Source organism: Salvelinus alpinus, chromosome 2 (assembly GCF_045679555.1).
Source record: "Salvelinus alpinus chromosome 2, SLU_Salpinus.1, whole genome shotgun sequence".
NCBI classification, from domain to species: Eukaryota; Metazoa; Chordata; class Actinopteri; order Salmoniformes; family Salmonidae; genus Salvelinus; species Salvelinus alpinus.
The window spans coordinates 87,683,390-87,705,102 of NC_092087.1; the positions used below are offsets into that span (position 1 = coordinate 87,683,390).

General features: G+C 46.4%; 1 protein-coding gene across 1 annotated transcript in view; it reads right to left on the reverse strand.

The window, feature by feature from the left end:
• Positions 1-19,174, reverse strand: part of armh3 (armadillo like helical domain containing 3) — a 49,546-nt gene extending 30,372 nt beyond the window's left edge. The window contains exons 1-16 of the mRNA XM_071389679.1: positions 19,030-19,174; positions 17,752-17,861; positions 16,638-16,698; positions 15,859-16,001; positions 13,922-14,029; positions 10,966-11,058; positions 10,813-10,887; positions 10,582-10,668; positions 10,446-10,502; positions 9,860-9,903; positions 9,164-9,224; positions 8,937-8,983; positions 8,642-8,717; positions 6,944-7,037; positions 2,359-2,460; positions 642-700 (exon numbers count right to left, since the gene is read on the reverse strand). Coding sequence (XP_071245780.1) covers positions 642-700; positions 2,359-2,460; positions 6,944-7,037; positions 8,642-8,717; positions 8,937-8,983; positions 9,164-9,224; positions 9,860-9,903; positions 10,446-10,502; positions 10,582-10,668; positions 10,813-10,887; positions 10,966-11,058; positions 13,922-14,029; positions 15,859-16,001; positions 16,638-16,698; positions 17,752-17,853 — 1,209 coding nt within the window. The 5' untranslated portion in view covers positions 17,854-17,861; positions 19,030-19,174. The remainder of the gene's footprint in view (positions 1-641; positions 701-2,358; positions 2,461-6,943; positions 7,038-8,641; positions 8,718-8,936; positions 8,984-9,163; positions 9,225-9,859; positions 9,904-10,445; positions 10,503-10,581; positions 10,669-10,812; positions 10,888-10,965; positions 11,059-13,921; positions 14,030-15,858; positions 16,002-16,637; positions 16,699-17,751; positions 17,862-19,029) is intronic.
• Positions 19,175-21,713: the final 2,539 nt, after the last annotated feature.

Consider the following 21,713-nt stretch of genomic DNA (forward strand, 5'->3'; position numbering starts at 1 on the left):
CGTCAAACAGGTGTACATACCTCCGTCACGCAAGTGTACATACCTCCGTCAAACAGGTGTACATACCTCCGTCACGCAGGTGTACATACCTCCTTCACGCAGGTGTACATACCTCCGTCACACAGGTGTACATACCTTCGTCAAACAGGTGTACATACCTCCGTCAAACAGGTGTACATACCTTCGTCAAACAGGTGTACATACCTCCGTCACGCAGGTGTACATACCTCCTTCACGCAGGTGTACATACCTCCGTCACGCAGGTGTACATACCTCCGTCAAACAGGTGTACATACCTCCGTCAAACAGGTGTACATACCTCCGTCAAACAGGTGTACATACCTCCTTCACGCAGGTGTACATACCTCCGTCACACAGGTGTACATACCTCCGTCACACAGGTGTACATACCTCCGTCACGCAGGTGTACATACCTCCGTCACACAGGTGTACATACCTCCGTCACACAGGTGTACATACCTCCGTCACACAGGTGTACATACCTCCGTCACACAGGTGTACATACCTCCGTCACACAGGTATACATACCTCCGTCACACAGGTGTACATACCTCCGTCACACAGGTGTACATACCTCCGTCACACAGGTGTACATACCTCCGTCACACAGGTGTACATACCTCCGTTATACAGGTGAGGATGATGAGACAGAGTCTGGCACTGTTGAGTCTGTGCTCATCTGGAGAGAGAGAGAGAGAGAGAGAGGAGATACAGAGAAAGAGAGAGAGAGAAAGAGAGAGCGAGACAGAGAGGAGATACAGAGAGAGACAGAGAGGACAGAGAGAGACAGAGAGAGGACAGAGAGAGACAGAGAGAGACAGAGTGAGAGAGAGAAAGAAGAGAGAGGAGGAGAATGAATCTGGCACTGTTCATCTGGAATAAGGAGAGGGGAGACAGGAAGGATGAGAAAGGACAGATGAGGGAGAGAGATAAACATTGAGGGAGAGAGATAAACATTGAGGGAGAGAGATAAACATTGAGGGAGAGAGATAAACATTGAGGGAGAGAGATAAACATTGAGGGAGAGATATGGACTGGAAAAGAGCTCAATGAAAAGACAAAGTAGCAAGAAGGGGGAAGGAGACAGAGGGAGGACAACTTGACAGAGACAGAGAGAGGACAGAGACAGAGGGAGGACAACTTGACAGAGACAGAGAGAGGACAGAGACAGGGGGAGGACAACTTGACAGAGACAGGGAGAGGACAGAGACAGAGAGGAGATACAGAGACAGAGAGAGGACAGAGACAGAGAGGAGATACAGAGAAAGAGAGAGTGATAGAGGGTATAGATAGATAGAGTCTGACTGGAGGAGTATTGATGAAGTGATAGAGGGTATAGATAGAGTCTGACTGGAGGAGTATTGATGAAGTGATAGAGGGTATAGATATAGTCTGACTGGAGGAGTATTGATGAAGTGATAGAGGGTATAGATAGAGTCTGACTGGAGGAGTATTGATGAAGTGATAGAGGGTATAGATAGAGTCTGACTGGAGGAGTATTGATGAAGTGATAGAGGGTATAGATAGAGTCTGACTGGAGGAGTATTGATGAAGTGAGAGGGTATAGATAGATAGAGTCTGACTGGAGGAGTATTGATGAAGTGATAGAGGGTATAGATAGAGTCTGACTGGAGGAGTATTGATGAAGTGATAGAGGGTATAGATAGAGTCTGACTGGAGGAGTATTGATGAAGTGATAGAGGGTATAGATAGAGTCTGACTGGAGGAGTATTGATGAAGTGATAGAGGGTATAGATAGATAGAGTCTGACTGGAGGAGTATTGACGAAGTGATAGAGGGTATAGATAGATATAGATCACGTGTCTAACTCATTCCACGGAGGACTTGATTGTTTTCTTGTTTAGGGCTCCCAAGTGGTGCCGCCGTCCAACGCTCTGCATCTCAGTGCTAGAGGCGTCACTACAGACCCTGGTTCGAATCCTCTTTTTTATGATTGATGAATTAAGCTCACTAATTAATAAGGAACTCCCCTCACCTGGTTGTCTAACCAAAAACCAGCCGACACTAGATCCTCCGTGGAATGAGGTTTCCAGCCCTGATAGAGGTAGAGAGAGAGAGAGAGAGAGAGAGAGAGAGAGAGAGAGAGAGAGAGAGAGAGAGAGAGAGAGAGAGAGAGAGAGAGAGAGAGAGAGAGAGAGAGAGAGAGAGAGAGAGAGATATAGATAGATAGAGAGAGTGAGTGATAGAGATAGAGAGAGAGAGGTAGAGGTAGAGAGATAGTGGTAGAGAGATAGTGATAGAGATAGAGAGGGAGAGGTAGAGAGATAGTGGTAGAGAGATAGTGGTAGAGAGATAGTGATAGCCGTGTATTTAAACCTTTGGTGTCCTGCATAACGATGGAGGAGTACTTGAGGAAGGTGATGAGCAGGTTACTGGTCTGGAGGTTAGGATCCAGGGGAAGTTCTGAAGAGTTCATCACTGAGAAGCAGGACACACGACGTTGGTTCAACATTATACTAATGTTATGTTGAAATGTTGAAAGATCAATTTGGGTAACAGCTAAGAACCTTACTGTGATTGTTTTACAATAAAACGGTCAGAAAGAAACGAAAATAGCTTCTTGGCATGAAGCAAGGATTTAGCTAGGACAGTCTGGGAGTGGTCTGGGAGTGGTCTGGGAGTGGTCTGGGAGTGGTCTGGGAGTGGTCTGGGAGTGGTCTGGGTGGGGAGGGGACAACTGGAAATGTGCCGTTGTTGGCAGAAAAGTTCAAAACTCTCTTATTGGTCTATTAACTAATTTACAGCCTGGTGATGTCACCAGAGAGGTCAAAACTCCACCCCACCAAAACAGGCTGACATTTCAGGCAGCCTTTTCAAACAGCTCTTACAATAAAAGGACAGTCACATTTTCTCAAACAATTTCACAGCATTATTCCAACCTCAGTGTGGAAATATAAAACACAGATCCTTTAACAGGGAGAGACCCCTCAACCTCCCAACAACTCCAGGGAGACCCCTCAACCTCACAACAACTCCAGGGAGAGACCCCTCAACCTCACAACAACTCCAGGGAGACCCCTCAACCTCACAACAACTCCAGGGAGAGACCCCTCAACCTCACAACAACTCCAGGGAGAGACCCCTCAACCTCACAACAACTCCAGGGAGAGACCCCTCAACCTCACAACAACTCCAGGGAGAGACCCCTCAACCTCACAACAACTCCAGGGAGAGACCCCTCAACCTCACAACAACTCCAGGGAGAGACCCCTCAACAACTCCAGGGAGAGACCCCTCAACAACTCCAGGGAGAGACCCCTCAACAACTCCAGGGAGAGACCCCTCAACAACTCCAGGGAGAGACCCCTCAACCTCACAACAACTCCAGGGAGACCCCTCAACCTCACAACAACTCCAGGGAGAGACCCCTCAACCTCACAACAACTCCAGGGAGACCCCTCAACCTCACAACAACTCCAGGGAGACCCCTCAACCTCACAACAACTCCAGGGAGAGACCCCTCAACAACTCCAGGGAGAGACCCCTCAACCTCACAACAACTCCAGGGAGACCCCTCAACCTCACAACAACTCCAGGGAGAGACCCCTCAACAACTCCAGGGAGAGACCCCTCAACCTCACAACAACTCCAGGGAGACCCCTCAACCTCACAACAACTCCAGGGAGAGACCCCTCAACCTCACAACAACTCCAGGGAGAGACCCCTCAACCTCACAACAACTCCAGGGAGAGACCCCTCAACCTCACAACAACTCCAGAGAGAGACCCCTCAACCTCACAACAACTCCAGGGAGAGACCCCTCAACCTCACAACAACTCCAGGGAGAGACCCCTCAACCTCAACAACTCCAGGGAGACCCCTCAACCTCACAACAACTCCAGGGAGACCCCTCAACCTCACAACAACTCCAGGGAGAGACCCCTCAACCTCAACAACTCCAGGGAGACCCCTCAACCTCACAACAACTCCAGGGAGACCCCTCAACCTCACAACAACTCCAGGGAGACCCCTCAACCTCACAACAACTCCAGGGAGACCCCTCAACCTCACAACAACTCCAGGGAGAGACCCCTCAACCTCACAACAACTCCAGGGAGAGACCCCTCAACCTCACAACAACTCCAGGGAGAGACCCCTCAACCTCACAACAACTCCAGGGAGAGACCCCTCGACCTCACAACAACTCCAGGGAGACCCCTCAACCTCAACAACAACTCCAGGGAGAGACCCCTCAACCTCACAACAACTCCAGGGAGAGACCCCTCAACAACTCCAGGGAGAGACCCCTCAACCTCACAACAACTCCAGGGAGGGACCCCTCAACCTCACAACAACTCCAGGGAGAGACCCCTCAACCTCACAACAACTCCAGGGAGAGACCCCTCAACAACTCCAGGGAGAGACCCCTCAACCTCCCAACAACTCCAGGGAGAGACCCCTCAACCTCACAACAACTCCAGGGAGAGACCCCTCAACCTCACAACAACTCCAGGGAGAGACCCCTCAACAACTCCAGGGAGAGACCCCTCAACAACTCCAGGGAGAGACCCCTCAACAACTCCAGGGAGAGACCCCTCAACCTCCCAACAACTTCAGGGAGAGACCCCTCAACCTCACAACAACTCCACTGCAACATCCATCACTGGTAGGGAGAGGCACACGGCCATTTATGTTCAACAACGGTCATTTAACTTCACAGTCACGTTACTGGAATGTTATTTGAATGTTGAACGTTCGACCTAATAATGAACGTTACTGTCGGTAGAGACAAAAAGAAGAGAAGCTATGAAGTGATCCACTATTAGCTAGTCAAGACTCTATAAGAGACAACAGGAGCCAACAACTTCTACTCCACCCCAGTCTCCTCCCTCCATTTTGATTTGTCCTCATCCCACCTTCCCTCCAATCCTGGCTGACTGGATCAGGTCCAAGACGACTGGTTATGACATCATGGCCATGAGCCAGCCAAGCACATGGTCCACAGGGGGAAAAGGAAGTGTAAGAGTGTGTGTGTGGTGTGTGGTGTGTGGTGTGTGTGTGTGTGTGTGTGTGGTGTGTGTGTGTGTGTGTGTGTCGTGACTTGGTTCTCTACCTGAAAGATTAACCTGTATTTGAAGCCAGTTCCGTTAATATTTCATACAGCAAATGGCTTTTAGCGAGAAACACACACCATGCATGTTTTAACAGTTACATTGCACGTGAACTGAACAGGTTCAGATTGTGTGTGTGCGTGTGGCGCACGTGTATGGAGGGGTTATAATAAATGGACGGCCAAAAACAATGACGAGAAACGTATTTCTTTAAAACAGAATGTTTCAGACGCTTCTTAAAATGTTTCCTTCTATGTCCACTGGTTTTAAAGGGGGAAGGGGAACTAAAGGAGTGAAGGGGAACTAAAGGAGTGAAGGGGAATTAAAGGAGTGAAGGGGGACTAAAGGAGTGAAGGGGAATTAAAGGAGTGAAGGGGAACTAAAGGAGTGAAGGGGGACTAAAGGAGTGAAGGGGAACTAAAGCAGTGAAGGGGAACTAAAGCAGTGAAGGGGAACTAAAGCAGTGAAGGGGAACTAAAGGAGTGAAGGGGAACTAAAGCAGTGAAGGGGAACTAAAGCAGTGAAGGGGAACTAAAGGAGTGAAGGGGAACTAAAGGAGTGAAGGGGAACTAAAGCAGTGAAGGGGAACTAAAGGAGTGAAGGGGAACTAAAGGAGTGAAGGGGAACTAAAGGAGTGAAGGGGAACTAAAGCAGTGAAGGGGAACTAAAGGAGTGAAGGGGAACTAAAGGAGTGAAGGGGAACTAAAGGAGTGAAGGGGAACTAAAGGAGTGAAGGGGAACTAAAGGAGTGAAGGGGAACTAAAGGAGTGAAGGGGGACTAAAGGAGTGAAGGGGAAATAAAGGAGTGAAGGGGGACTAAAGGAGTGAAGGGGAACTAAAGGAGTGAAGGGGAACTAAAGGAGTGAAGGGGGACTAAAGGAGTGAAGGGGAACTAAAGGAGTGAAGGGGAACTAAAGGAGTGAAGGGGAACTAAAGGAGTGAAGGGGAAATAAAGGAGTGAAGGGGAACTAAAGGAGTGAAGGGGAACTAAAGGAGTGAAGGGGAACTAAAGGAGTGAAGGGGAACTAAAGGATTGAAGGGGAACTAAAGGAGTGAAGGGGAACTAAAGGAGTGAAGGGGAACTAAAGGAGTGAAGGGGAACTAAAGCAGTGAAAGGGAACTAAAAGAGTGAAGGGGAACTAAAAGAGTGAAGGGGAACTAAAGGAGTGAAGGGGAACTAAAGGATTGAAGGGGAACTAAAGAAGTGAAGGGGAACTAAAGGAGTGAAGGGGAACTAAAGGAGTGAAGGGGAAATAAAGGAGTGAAGGGGAAATAAAGGAGTGAAGGGGGACTAAAGGAGTGAAGGGGAACTAAAGGAGTGAAGGGGAACTAAAGGAGTGAAGGGGAAATAAAGGAGTGAAGGGGAACTAAAGGATGGAAGGGGGACTAAAGGAGTGAAGGGGGACTAAAGGAGTGAAGGGGAACTAAAGCAGTGAAGGGGAACTAAAGGAGTGAAGGGGGACTAAAGGAGTGAAGGGGGACTAAAGGAGTGAAGGGGAACTAAAGCAGTGAAGGGGAACTAAAGGAGTGAAGGGGAAATAAAGGAGTGAAGGGGAACTAAAGGAGTGAAGGGGGACTAAAGGAGTGAAGGGGGACTAAAGGAGTGAAGGGGAACTAAAGGAGTGAAGGGGGATTCTGAGTCTTGGTTGACTGGCCAACCCTTCCATTTTCCAGAATTACCCCAGTAACAGAACACAGGAAAGAGAAAAAAATAGTAACTACGTCAATTTAAACACTAGTGAATATTACTACTAATAAAGGTTTCATTTCATTCACTAATTCAGTCAACAATTCATTTGTAAATGTCATTCATTCATGGAATAAGAGACAGGACCAATCATGTTACTCACTGTCCATAGAGGGCGGGGTTGTGCCGAGTGGCGTTGTGGGAGTGGTCAGAACAGGGGTGATGGGTGTGGTCGGGATGTCAATCTCTGGGTGACTCTGTTGATTGACAGGTGACAGAGCAAATGAGTGAGGAGGGGAAAGAGAGGTAGAGGAGGCAGACAGAGAGATAGCAGGATTAGAGGGAGAGAGATCACAAGACTTTCAAGGAAAGCTGAGCAGATGAAACCAGAACAAAGACAATTCCCCCTATTTGTTCTCCTCTCCAGTCAGCGTCAGGTCATTCTATACAACACTATCAGACATCAGAGATGCTGGCGCCTGATAGAACCAAAACACTTTAGGAAAAATAACGAATGACCCCCTCCCCCTTCATTACCTCCACCCTCACCCCCTCTCTCTATACCTCCCTCCCTCACCCTCTCTCTGCCTCCCACCCTCACCACCCCCACCCTCAACCTCCCTCACTCACTCCCACCCTCTCCCTCTGCTTCTCGTCCTCACCCTCTCTGTCCGCCTCCCTCCCTCCCTCACCCTCTCTGTCCGCCTCCCTCCCTCCCTCACCCTCTCTGTCCGCCTCCCCCACCCCTCACCGTAGTTGTTTCTAGCAAAGAAGTAGTTTTGTTTCTAGCGACAGTAGAAGTAGTTTTGTTCCTAGCGACAGTAGAAGTAGTTTTGTTCCTAGCGACAGTAGAAGTAGTTTTGTTCCTAGCGACAGTAGAAGTAGTTTTGTTCCTAGCGACAGTAGAAGTAGTTTTGTTCCTAGCGACAGTAGAAGTAGTTTTGTTCCTAGCGACAGTAGAAGTAGTTTTGTTCCTAGCGACAGTAGAAGTAGTTTTGTTCCTAGCGACAGTAGAAGTAGTTTTGTTCCTAGCGACAGTAGAAGTAGTTTTGTTCCTAGCGACAGTAGAAGTAGTTTTGTTCCTAGCGACTGTAGAAGTAGTTTTATTTCTAGCGACTGTAGAAGTAGTTTTGTTTCTAGCGACAGTAGAAGTAGTTTTGTTTCTAGCGACAGTAGAAGTAGTTTTGTTTCTAGCGACAGTAGAAGTAGTTTTGTTTCTAGCGACAGTAGAAGTAGTTTTGTTCCTAGCGACAGTAGAAGTAGTTTTGTTTCTAGCGACAGTAGAAGTAGCTTTGTTCCTAGCGACAGTAGAAGTAGTTTTGTTTCTAGCGACAGTAGAAGTAGTTTTGTGTCTAGCGACAGTAGAAGTAGTTTTGTTTCTAGCGACAGTAGAAGTAGTTTTGTTTCTAGCGACAGTAGAAGTAGCTTTGTTCCTAGCGACAGTAGAAGTAGTTTTGTTTCTAGCGACAGTAGAAGTAGTTTTGTTTCTAGCGACAGTAGAAGTAGTTTTGTTTCTAGCGACAGTAGAAGTAGTTTTGTTTCTAGCGACAGTAGAAGTAGTTTTGTTCCTAGCGACAGTAGAAGTAGCTTTGTTCCTAGCGACAGTAGAAGTAGTTTTGTTCCTAGCGACAGTAGAAGTAGCTTTGTTCCTAGCGACAGTAGAAGTAGTTTTGTTTCTAGTGACAGTAGAAGTAGTTTTGTTTCTAGCGACAGTAGAAGTAGTTTTGTTTCTAGTGACAGTAGAAGTAGTTTTATTTCTAGCGACAGTAGAAGTATTTTTGTTCCTAGCGACAGTAGAAGTAGCTTTGTTCCTAGCGACAGTAGAAGTAGTTTTGTTCCTAGCGACAGTAGTCTAAGTCACCTGAGCGAGAACAGTGATGAAGTTGCGGTTGAGGTGCACGGCCTCGTACAGCGCCAGCAGAATCGCCTCATTGGTCCTGGGGGAGGTCAGAGAGGGGTCAAAGGTCAATATCAGCCAATTAGAACAATGGTTCCAGATTGTATTTGTGACATCACACTGACTAAGGGACCAAAGAGGTCCCGATCACTCTGCATGGATGAAGTTGTCCTATAGACACTGAACTAGAGTCAGGACTGTGTTTTTCACCTACTAGATCTATGACTAAGGGCAACTTCTACTCTAAGCATGTACTTACTGTACTGAGAGCTTCTCATCTGCATCTGCAATGAACATACTGCCCACCTGTGGACAAGACAGGAATTACAATGAGAGGAAGTTGACAACGTTGACAGTTGTTTAGGAGAAGGATTAGTTGTTGCGGTGTGTTGGTGGGTCACATAGATCAATAAACTTAATCTGTGTCTGGGAAAGTGGCCCAATATGTTGTACTGTATTTCATTGTAGGATGAGATGTGTTCTTACCATACTGGTGAGAGTAGAGAAGAACCCTCCATGGTTCTCCTCCTCTTTGTCTTTGTACTGTCTGCAGAAACAGACACAAGGGGAGAACATGGCAATCAACATAAAATGTCTGCCCTGAGGATATGAGTATATGAAAGTATGAACATGAAATATCTCATCATCTGTTACTTTAATGTGATCTGTTTCTAAGCAGACAGACAGCTCTTCCTGTTTCTAAGCAGACAGACAGGTCTTCCTGTTTCTAAGCAGACAGACAGCTCTTCCTGTTTCTAAGCAGACAGACAGGTCTTCCTGTTTCTAAGCAGACAGACAGCTCTTCCTGTTTCTAAGCAGACAGACAGCTCTTCCTGTTTCTAAGCAGACAGACAGGTCTTCCTGGTGTTTTCACCCTGAATATTAACATCAAAACCTGGTTGCTCTGAGAAACACACACACACACACACACACACACACACACACACACACACACACACACACACACACACACACACACACACACACACACACACACACACACACACACACACACACACACACACACACACACACACACACACTCCTAGAATGCAAGCTGTCAAGCTGAGACTACAGTAAAAAGAAGGTCTCATTTGTAGAATAGAAATAGAACAAAAACATGAAAAAGTGAATTCTAAAGTAGATCATTTAAGTTGACAGTTGAGAGATTGTAATTTGTACCTGTTATATTCTGTCAGGGCTTGGCCAACCACCAGACCCATTCCCTAGGGAAAAGACAAGATCCTTTAGTAGGAGACTTTGATGAAAACGTGATCACAGAATGGGGTATGTTAGTTCTAGTTAGTTTATTTTTGATGATAAACACTCTCTGAAGTCTAAATTAGGGATTCTTAAACTTTTTCAGCCTGGGACCCAAATAAAAAATTCAGTGTTTTCCTGAAAACCAAGCTCTTGAAAACATGTCAAATGTGGTTAGGAGTTCCCCCATCTTGCGGGCAAAAGTGGCCCCCCTCTTGACAGTGGTGAGAAATTGTATTTAATTTCCTGCAATTGTACACATCATGTCATGTGGTGGAGAGAAAAATCCATTAAAATCTTATAACACATTTCATGCAATTCTGCTCATTTTGCCATGCGGCAGAGTAAAAAAAAAAAAATCAAAGTTTTATTGCTAATTTCCTACAGTTCTACCTAGTTTGCCCTCAACGTGTTTTCTTTACCCAACATTAACATGAGCCACAGTTGAATAAAGGTAAAGGCTGTAAACAATAAGAACAAACAATAAAACATCTACATGAATACTCACATCTAGGGTTGGTTCATCATCCACTATGGAGAGCTTCACAATGTAGGGATTCACAGACTGACAACAAAGAAGAAGAGTTAGTACGGTTCCATACGGTTCCATACGGTCAACAGAGGAGGAAAACACACCGGCTCACCTCGTACTTCCTGTAGTTGACGAGCAGAGCCAGGAGGACAACAGCATCATAACCATGTTGTCCTCTAGTGGACACATCTGATAGGATCTACACGGGGGGGAGAGAGAGAGAGACAGAGAGAGACAGAGAGAGAGAGATATATTGGCACAGTCATCAATTCACTAGGATCACATATTAACAGGTAAATAACCTAACATGACTGACATCCCCAGTCCTCAGTGACAGTCTCACCTGCAGAATGGCCTCAAAGATGCTGTTGATCATAACATACTCTAGGATGGTGTTCTGACTGATGTTGTCTGTTACCTGCAACACAAAAACACTACTTAAAGAGAGAGAGAGAGGGTGTGGGTGGGTGAGTGAGTGTGTGTGTGTGTATCTTACCGTCACTAAACACAGCAGTAGTTTGAGACACAGGGCCTTGAGACTTTCTGAACCCTCCCCACACAGCAGGCTGTCTAAACTCTCCATCAGGTCCTGTGGGAGAGACACACGGGTCATGTTCAGTTGGGTCAAACAGGGAAAATAGTGTTCAAAACGGAGGAAGTGTTGCTACATGAACACAAAGCTCTACGATCTTTTCTCTTAGGACACACACACAGCAAGCTCTCCACACTCTCCATGAAGTCCTATAGGACACACACACAGCAAGCTCTCCACACTCTCCATGAAGTCCTATAGGACACACACACAGCAAGCTCTCCACACTCTCCATGAAGTCCTATAGGACACACACACAGCAAGCTCTCCACACTCTTCATGAAGTCCTATAGGACACACACACAGCAAGCTCTCCACACTCTCCATGAAGTCCTATAGGACACACACACAGCAAGCTCTCCACACTCTCCATGAAGTCCTATAGGACACACACACAGCAAGCTCTCCACACTCTTCATGAAGTCCTATAGGACACACACACAGCAAGCTCTCCACACTCTTCATGAAGTCCTATAGGACACACACACAGCAAGCTCTCCACACTCTCCATGAAGTCCTATAGGACACACACACAGCAAGCTCTCCACACTCTTCATGAAGTCCTATAGGACACACACACAGCAAGCTCTCCACACTCTTCATGAAGTCCTATAGGACACACACACAGCAAGCTCTCCACACTCTTCATGAAGTCCTATAGGACACACACACAGCAAGCTCTCCACACTCTTCATGAAGTCCTATAGGACACACACACAGCAAGCTCTCCAAACTCTTCATGAAGTCCTATAGGACACACACACAGCAAGCTCTCCACACTCTTCATGAAGTCCTATAGGACACACACACTCTCCATGAAGTCCTATAGGACACACACACAGCAAGCTCTCCACACTCTCCATGAAGTCCTATAGGACACACACACAGCAAGCTCTCCAAACTCTTCATGAAGTCCTATAGGACACACACACAGCAAGCTCTCCACACTCTTCATGAAGTCTTATAGGACACACACACAGCAAGCTCTCCACACTCTCTATGAAGTCCTATAGGACACACACACAGCAAGCTCTCCAAACTCTTCATGAAGTCCTATAGGACACACACACAGCAAGCTCTCCACACTCTCTATGAAGTCCTATAGGACACACACACAGCAAGCTCTCCACACTCTTCATGAAGTCCTATAGGACACACACTCAGCAAGCTCTCCACACTCTCCATGAAGTCCTATAGGACACACACACAGCAAGCTCTCCACACTCTTCATGAAGTCCTATAGGACACACACACAGCAAGCTCTCCACACTCTTCATGAAGTCCTATAGGACACACACACAGCAAGCTCTCCACACTCTTCATGAAGTCCTATAGGACACACACACAGCAAGCTCTCCAAACTCTTCATGAAGTCCTATAGGACACACACACAGCAAGCTCTCCACACTCTTCATGAAGTCCTATAGGACACACACACAGCAAGCTCTCCACACTCTTCATGAAGTCCTATAGGACACACACACAGCAAGCTCTCCACACTCTCCATGAAGTCCTATAGGACACACACAGCAAGCTCTCCACACTCTCCATGAAGTCCTATAGGACACACACACAGCAAGCTCTCCACACTCTTCATGAAGTCCTATAGGACACACACACAGCAAGCTCTCCACACTCTTCATGAAGTCCTATAGGACACACACACAGCAAGCTCTCCACACTCTTCATGAAGTCCTATAGGACACACACACAGCAAGCTCTCCACACTCTCCATGAAGTCCTATAGGACACACACACAGCAAGCTCTCCACACTCTTCATGAAGTCCTATAGGACACACACACAGCAAGCTCTCCACACTCTCCATGAAGTCCTATAGGACACACACACAGCAAGCTCTCCACACTCTTCATGAAGTCCTATAGGACACACACACAGCAAGCTCTCCACACTCTTCATGAAGTCCTATAGGACACACACACAGCAAGCTCTCCACACTCTTCATGAAGTCCTATAGGACACACACACAGCAAGCTCTCCACACTCTTCATGAAGTCCTATAGGACACACACACAGCAAGCTCTCCACACTCTCCATGAAGTCCTATAGGACACACACACAGCAAGCTCTCCACACTCTTCATGAAGTCCTATAGGACACACACACAGCAAGCTCTCCACACTCTTCATGAAGTCCTATAGGACACACACACAGCAAGCTCTCCACACTCTTCATGAAGTCCTATAGGACACACACACAGCAAGCTCTCCAAACTCTTCATGAAGTCCTATAGGACACACACACAGCAAGCTCTCCACACTCTTCATGAAGTCCTATAGGACACACACACAGCAAGCTCTCCACACTCTTCATGAAGTCCTATAGGACACACACACAGCAAGCTCTCCACACTCTCCATGAAGTCCTATAGGACACACACAGCAAGCTCTCCACACTCTCCATGAAGTCCTATAGGACACACACACAGCAAGCTCTCCACACTCTTCATGAAGTCCTATAGGACACACACACAGCAAGCTCTCCACACTCTTCATGAAGTCCTATAGGACACACACACAGCAAGCTCTCCACACTCTCCATGAAGTCCTATAGGACACACACACAGCAAGCTCTCCACACTCTTCATGAAGTCCTATAGGACACACACACAGCAAGCTCTCCACACTCTTCATGAAGTCCTATAGGACACACACACAGCAAGCTCTCCACACTCTTCATGAAGTCCTATAGGACACACACACAGCAAGCTCTCCACACTCTTCATGAAGTCCTATAGGACACACACACAGCAAGCTCTCCACACTCTCCATGAAGTCCTATAGGACACACACACAGCAAGCTCTCCACACTCTTCATGAAGTCCTATAGGACACACACACCTTCATGCGGAGCTCGGCCTTGTCGAAGCCCACGAGCATGTTGATGATGTCGAAGCCTGAGGCTGACTTGTTCTTCTGGTGAACCCCACGGAACAACGCACACAGAGTCTGGAGGAGAGGACAGATACACCTTCATGACAATGTGGGTGAAAGGTCAAACACGACAGGTTTAAAGTTCTATGTCCAGACCATAGATTATGATAGAGGCCTCTAGTGACCAAAGGGAAGTTTCAGCATGGGCAACGCCATTGAGGGCTTCCACCATGTTTCCACAATTTTAAAGTAACTGCAGTTAACTGGGTGGGGATTCCTATGGGTTGTAGTCTCAATGGCACTGCCCATGCTGTCACAGACGCTATAGTCGCACAGATACAAAGACAAGTCCTCTATCTATCTCTATGGTCCAGACCCCTACATCCTGCCTATAGCCACGTCAGTACCATAACAGTTCTATGTACGGACCAATACATCCCGTCTATAGCCACGTCAGTACCATAACAGTTATATGTACGGACCAATACATCCCGTCTATAGCCACGTCAGTACCATAACAGTTCTATGTACGGACCAAAACATCCTGTCTATAGCCACGTCAGTACCATAACAGTTCTATGTACGGACCAATACATCCCGTCTATAGCCACGTCAGTACCATAACAGTTATATGTACGGACCAAAACATCCTGTCTATAGCCACGTCAGTACCATAACAGTTATATGTACGGACCAAAACATCCTGTCTATAGCCACGTCAGTACCATAACAGTTCTATGTAAGGACCAATACATCCTGTCTATAGCCACGTCAGTACCATAACAGTTCTATGTACGGACCAATACATCCTGTCTATAGCCACGTCAGTACCATAACAGTTCTATGTACGGACCAATACATCCTGTCTATAGCCACGTCAGTACCATAACAGTTATATGTACGGACCAAAACATCCTGTCTATAGCCACGTCAGTACCATAACAGTTCTATGTACGGACCAAAACATCCTGTCTATAGCCACGTCAGTACCATAACAGTTCTATGTAAGGACCAATACATCCTGTCTATAGCCACGTCAGTACCATAACAGTTCTATGTACGGACCAATACATCCTGTCTATAGCCACGTCAGTAGCATAACAGTTCTATGTCTCTAGAGCAGTGTTCTTCAACCCTGATGCTGGGGGAACCACAGGATGTGCAAGGTTTTGTTCCACCTCAGTTCACACACCTGATGCAACTTTAGGAACATGCTCTTTCCATGACAGACTGACCAGGTGAAAGCTCTGATCCTTTATTGATGTCACCTGTTAAAGCCACTTCAGTGTAGATGAAGGGGAGGAGACAGGTTACAGAAGGATTTTTAAGCCTTGAGACATGGATTGTGTATGTGTGTCATTCAGAGGGTGAATGGGCAAGATAAAATACTTAAATGCCTTTGAACAGGGTATGGTAGTAGGTGCCAGGCGCACCGGTTTGTGTCAAGAACTGCAACGTTGCTGGGTTTTTCCACGCTCAACAGTTTCCCGTGTGTATCAAGAATGGTCCACCACCCAAAGGACATCCAGACAACTTGACAGAACTGTGGGAAGCGTTGGAGTCAACATGGACCAGCGTCCCTGTGGAATGCTTTCGACCCCTTGTTGAGTCCATGTCCTGACTAACTGAGGCTGTTCTGAGGCTGTTCTGAGGGTGTTCTCAGTGTAGAGAATACAGCATGGATCCAGTATATCTGTATGAGAACATGTACTTGCTCATCCATGTCAGTTCCATACGACACACTAACCTGTAGAGCATTGACCACTATGGTGCTCCTCTGCCAGTGTCTGAACACAATAGTGGAACACACACCCCCCCCCCCCCCCACCCACACACACACACCTCCCCCCACACACACACACACACACACCTCCCCCCACACACACACACACTCTCTCCCTTACCTGCAGGGCGTTGACCACTTTGATCTGGTGCTCCTCTGCCAGGGCCTGAACACAGTGGTGGAACAGACTGTTGATGTTGTCTTTAATCTTCATCACCTCATCTCCATCCAGAGACTCCAGCTTGGCCTCCAGGTACTCCAGATTTGGGGGGGGGGGGGGGGGGGGATACAGAGGGTGAGAGAGTAGAGAAAGGGTGGATGGAAAAGGGAGGGTTGAGCGAGAGAGGGGGGAGGAAGAGGGAGAGAGTGGGGGAAGAGGGAGGGTTGGTAGAGAGAGGGGGACGAGGGTTGGGTGAGAACGGGGAGGGGGGAAGAGGGTTGGGAGGGGGGAAGAGGGGGTTGGGTGAGAAAGGAGAGGGGGGAAGAGGGGGGTAAGAGGGTTGGGAGAGAGAGGGGGGAAGAGGGTTGGGAGAGAAAGGAGAGGGGGGAAGAGGGTTGGGAGAGAAAGGAGAGGGGGGAAGAGGGTTGGGAGGGGGGGGGGAGAGGGTTGGGAGAGGGGGGGGAGAGGGTTGGGAGAGAGAGGGGGGAAGAGGGTTGGGAGAGAGAGGGGGGAAAAGGGTTGGGAGAGAAAGGAGAGGGGGGAAGAGGGGGGGAAGAGGGTTGGGAGGTTACAGAAAGAAGGAGGGTGGGGAATGGGAGGGAGAGAAGGAGAGAAGTGGGGGTGCGTTGAGGTTATGGTTAGAGAGCAATTTCCTTTTTAGAACCCAAATGACAGCTAAAAGTTATATAAATAAATGCAAATGGGTTATTTTGTAAACACATCTGTTCAGCTGTTCTCTCTTACCTTCATGAGGAAGAGTTCATCCCAGAAACGGGAGTTGTTCTTGGCTGGATCCTCTTTCTGAAGAGAGAGGAGACAGAGTCGCTCCATGTCATCTCAGCCATGAGACAAAATTGATAAAATAGCGCTGCGGTATAGCAGCAACAGTGACATCTTGTGGTCAAAACATGGTACTGTCACACTACTTCATTGTAAATAATGCAAGCGACTTCAATTACTAATATCTCTGAACAGGGGAGAAAAGAACATCACCAGATTCACAGGGAATACATGACATAATATGGAGAAGCAATACTCCAAGCCACAGTTTCATACTATTTGTCAAACATAGACAACTGATACTGTATACTGGTTGTTGGGGTGGGATTGGCATGGGGGGTCCGTGGGTGGCATTTGACAATTTTGGGGGGGATTCATCATGTCTTACTCATTGGTAGGAAGAATTGTGGTCCAAATCAGATGTTGGGTACTATATTTATTGAATATTATCTGAATCTTATCGATTAAAATGACCAATTTGGGTGCAATCAATTATCTTAATTTCTCAGAGATAAAATTATATTTCAACAAAATAATGTTTCAGGAATGATAATCGTATCCGTTACTAAGTACAGAAAATGATTTCAGGACAATCTGAGATGGTGAGTATTGAAATTCTCTTTCTTGTGCTTTTTGAAGTGAAACGAACTATGAGAGCAAGTCCACCAACCTCATTTCTGTTCCTGTCTGTCTGTTCCGACCCTCACTCTTTCTTCCCCTATGCTCTTACTCTTTCACTTGACCATATCCCTTTAGCTCTGCACAAACCTTCCTCTGTGTCCATCCCTCTCTTCTTATCTTCATCAATCCTTGCCCCTTTCTCTCCCCTCTTTCTATCCCTCTCTTCTTATCTTTATCCATCATTTCCTCTTCTCTCCCTCCCTCTCTCTATCTCTCCCACTCTTCTTATCTGTATCCATCATTCCCTCTTCTCTCCCTCCCTCCCTCTCTCTTCATCCTTATCTTTATCCGTCATTCCCTCTTCTCTCCCTCCCTCCCCCTCTCTCTCTCCTTCTCTCTCTCCTTATCTTTGTCCATCATTCCCTCTTCTCTCTATCCATCCCTCTATCTTACCGCAAAGATCTCATCATACATCAGCACCACTTTCTCCTTCAGGGGTTTCTTAGAGGAGGACGTCCTTCTCAGAAGCCCCGCCTTCTTCTCCAGCTGAGACATGGCTGGGTCTGGACACACACACAAATAAGTAAGCATAGAAATGTAAACACAGCAGACGCAAATAGGCATGTAGCTAGTATTCACACAGAAAAACAAAAAAGGACAGACAATACATACACACACACACACCAGTTTTAGGCATTCCACACTGACTTGAACCCGCATTCAACAGTGTTAATGTAGAAGGTGCTTCTATTGTCAAGAATGTATGGCATTTAGAACCCTCAGTTCTTGTCGAGTTTTAACACGGGGTTAGATAACTGTCACTTATTACCCATTTATATACTGTATATGATTAGTCATCAATGTACGGTTGCAAAAAAGTATAATGTTCCCAGCTATTGCAATAGCAATCAACAAAAGTTAACTAGGCCTAAATCAAGTAGCCTAAACTGTCAACAAAGCATTCTTTGTTCACTCATTCATTCACAAGAAGTGACGTGATAATGCTAGCTACTATACTAGGCTACTAGAATAGAAACAATGAATGCAACACAAGCTAACGTTAGCTAGTTAATCGAGATTCATGTCCTAGACTGTATCCTGATTGTTCTCTTTGCGCAACAGGATACTACAAAGTGGGCCTGCCCTGACTGTATATGCATTGATTGGGCAACTGCTGTGCTGTAGTGGAATGTTAGCTAGCTGTCGACTACATGTCCAATGGAATACATAGCTAGCTAGCGTTAGCATGATATGTCAGTTTCATGCAATATATCCCCATAAAACATATGATACGTAAGAACAGTTCACTGCATGCAATGGTCAAACCATAGGTAATTGTTTACAAGTGACTAGTAGTGGTTAACCGAGTTGGTAACGTTAGCTAGCTAACATGCTAACTAGCTAGCTGGCAGACCTACGTTGTTGCCAGTCACCGAAAAGTTCATATTCAAAAGTTAAACAACTCTTTATTTAGCACAAGGCAACTCAGTTCCTAAAGTGCAACTCAAACATCAGCCACTCTAGTGCTGGCAAATGTTAGCGTTAATGACAACAAGCTGCTACCTACTCGTCATGCACAGCTACATTGTGGGTCTATAGTACCTAGCTATAGCTAGCTAGCTCTTTTCTTACAATGTCTGCTTCCTTGTCGATGTACAACCTAACATCGTTTGAAGACAGCTAGCAGGATGTATATGTTGTCATAAATTATTCATCAAAACCCTTTCTTACCTCAATCAAACGATTATTTATATGAATCCATACCGTTCGCTCAGAAAACTACAGATACCAATGTTAGCTTGCTAGCTAGCTAGCTGTGAGTGAGACTTCCTTTGCCTGTCTGGAGACTGCATGGTCCTAGCGCCTGTGCTGTCACTGGTCGTCGTGTATCGAAGATACTGTAGCTAGCTATCTCTGATTTACAACCCACTCAATCTTCTGCATACAGTAAGTAGTACATTCAATCCACTACTAGGAGGACAAGAATATAAATATATTGGAAATAAGTGTATTTGTAGTTCTTTCATGTGTCATCCTCTGGGATTATTTGTACTTTTAAATTGTTTTAAACTGTAAAAAGCATATATACTATGATATATACTCATATAAACTAGATAGATTTCATCATATTGCCAAAAGATAATCTAGCTACATTCATATAACTTTTCAAAAGTTTTAATTTGTCCAAATTGTCCATTACTGGTGCATGAACGGTTATAAACAGTGTTCATTGAACATATCAAGAGTATTTCAAGGACAGTTTTTTCATTACAAATACATTACAAATATCGGAAACCTTTTGTCCAAAAAGGATGCAGAAAACCTAATCCATGCTTTTGTCACTTCTAGATTAGTCGACTGCAATGCTCTACTTTCCGGCTACCCGGATAAAGCACAAAATAAACTTCAGTTAGTGCTGAATACAGCTGCTAGAATCTTGACTAGAACCCAAAAATGTGATCATATTACTCCAGTGCTAGCCTCTCTACACTGGCTTTCTATTAAGGCAAGGGCTGATTTCAAGTTTTTACTGCTAACCTACAAAGCATTACACAGGCTTGCTCCTACCTACAGTATCTCTCTGATTTAGTCCTGCCGTACATACCTACACGTACGCTACGGTCACAAGACACAGGCCTTCTTATTGTGCCTAGAATTTCTAAGCAAACAGCTGGAGGCAGGGCTTTCTCCTATAGAGCTCCATTTTTATGGAATGGTCTGCCTATCCATGTGAGAGACGCAGACTCGGTGTCGACCTTTAAGTCTTTATTGAAGACTCATCTTTGCAGTAGGTCATTGAGTGTAGTCTGGCCGAGGGGTGTGAAGGTGAACGGAAAGGCACTGGAGCGACGAACCGCTCTTGCTGTCTCTGCCTGTTCCCCGGACGTGTTACCTTGTCCCAGACCTGCTGTTTTTAGACTCTCTCTCTACCGCACCTGCTGTCTCTAACTCTGAATGCTCGGCTATGAAAAGCCAACGGACATTTACTCCTGAGGTACTGACCTGTTGCACCCTCTACAACCACTGTGAGTATTATTATTTGACCCTGCTGGTCATCTATGAACATTTGAACATCTTGGCCATGTACTGTTATAATCTCCACCCGGCACAGCCAGAAGAGGACTGGCCACCCCTCAGAGCCTGGTTCCTCTCTAGGTTCCTTCCTAGGTTCCTGCCTTTCTAGAGAGTTTTTCCCAGCCACCGTGCTTCTACATCTGCATTGCTTGCTGTTTGGGGTTTTAGGCTGGGTTTCTGTTTAGGCACTTTGTGACATCGGCTGATGTAAAAAGGGCTTTATAAATACATTTGAACTTCTCTAACGTCTAAACGCCTGGTAGGTTCAGTCTAAAAAATGTCAAGGTCTGTGCACCCTTCACATCCCTTTGTTTGGCTCATTGGCTGAAATTGAATGCAAATGTCATCAGATAACAATAAGACATTTCATCTTTTCTCTGCCAACTCTGTGAGAGATCCAGGCATTGCCTCCAAATGTCACAGACAGACTCCGGAATCTTTTGGAAATGAGTTAACGGAATACAAAGGTCCACACACTGTTCGCGTTCCAAATGCACCCTTTTCCCCACATAGTCCACCAGGGCCCTGGTCAAAAGTAGTGCACTATATAGGCAATAGGGTGCCATTTGGGACGTGGACTCTATCAATAGGTCAACCACAACCCTTCCATCCTTCCTATCTTTCCCCCTCAAAAATCAAAGACAAGAAAAATCTAAATGGCACCATCAAGAAAGTTTTTATGTTTTATTTCAGAACTTGCATTTCATTGATGCTCTGGTTCTTTTCTCAGTGCATCATGTGATCCATCTGATCTACTGATAGAGATCCATCTGATCTACTGATAGAGATCCATCTGATCTACTGATAGAGATCCATCTGATCTACTGATAGAGATCCATCTGATCTACTGATAGAGATCCATCTGATCTACTGATAGAGATCCATCTGATCTACTGATAGAGATCCATCTGATCTACTGATAGATGAAGATGTGTGTGTATTGGGGTCCACCTACCTGTCGCATATAAGTCCAGTCAGTCCACACATCAAAAGAATCGGAAGAAGTCGAAAAAGGTGAAAAGGTTGTCGGATGCAGAGGGTTGGGGAGACTGGGGGGAGGAGAAGGGAGGTTGGGGAGACTGGGAGGGGGAGAAGGGAGGTTGGGGAGACTGGGGGGGGGAGAAGGGAGGTTGGGGAGACTGGGGGAGGAGAAGGGAGGTTGGGGAGACTGGGGGAGGAGAAGGGAGGTTGGGGAGACTGAGGGGAGGAGAAGGGAGGTTGGGGAGACTGGGGGAGGAGAAGGGAGGTTGGGGAGACTGGGGGGAGGAGAAGGGAAGATGGGGAGGCCTGTATTGGGAGGGGGGCTGAGGGGCGCAGACTGTGGGCGGGGGGCTAGAGGG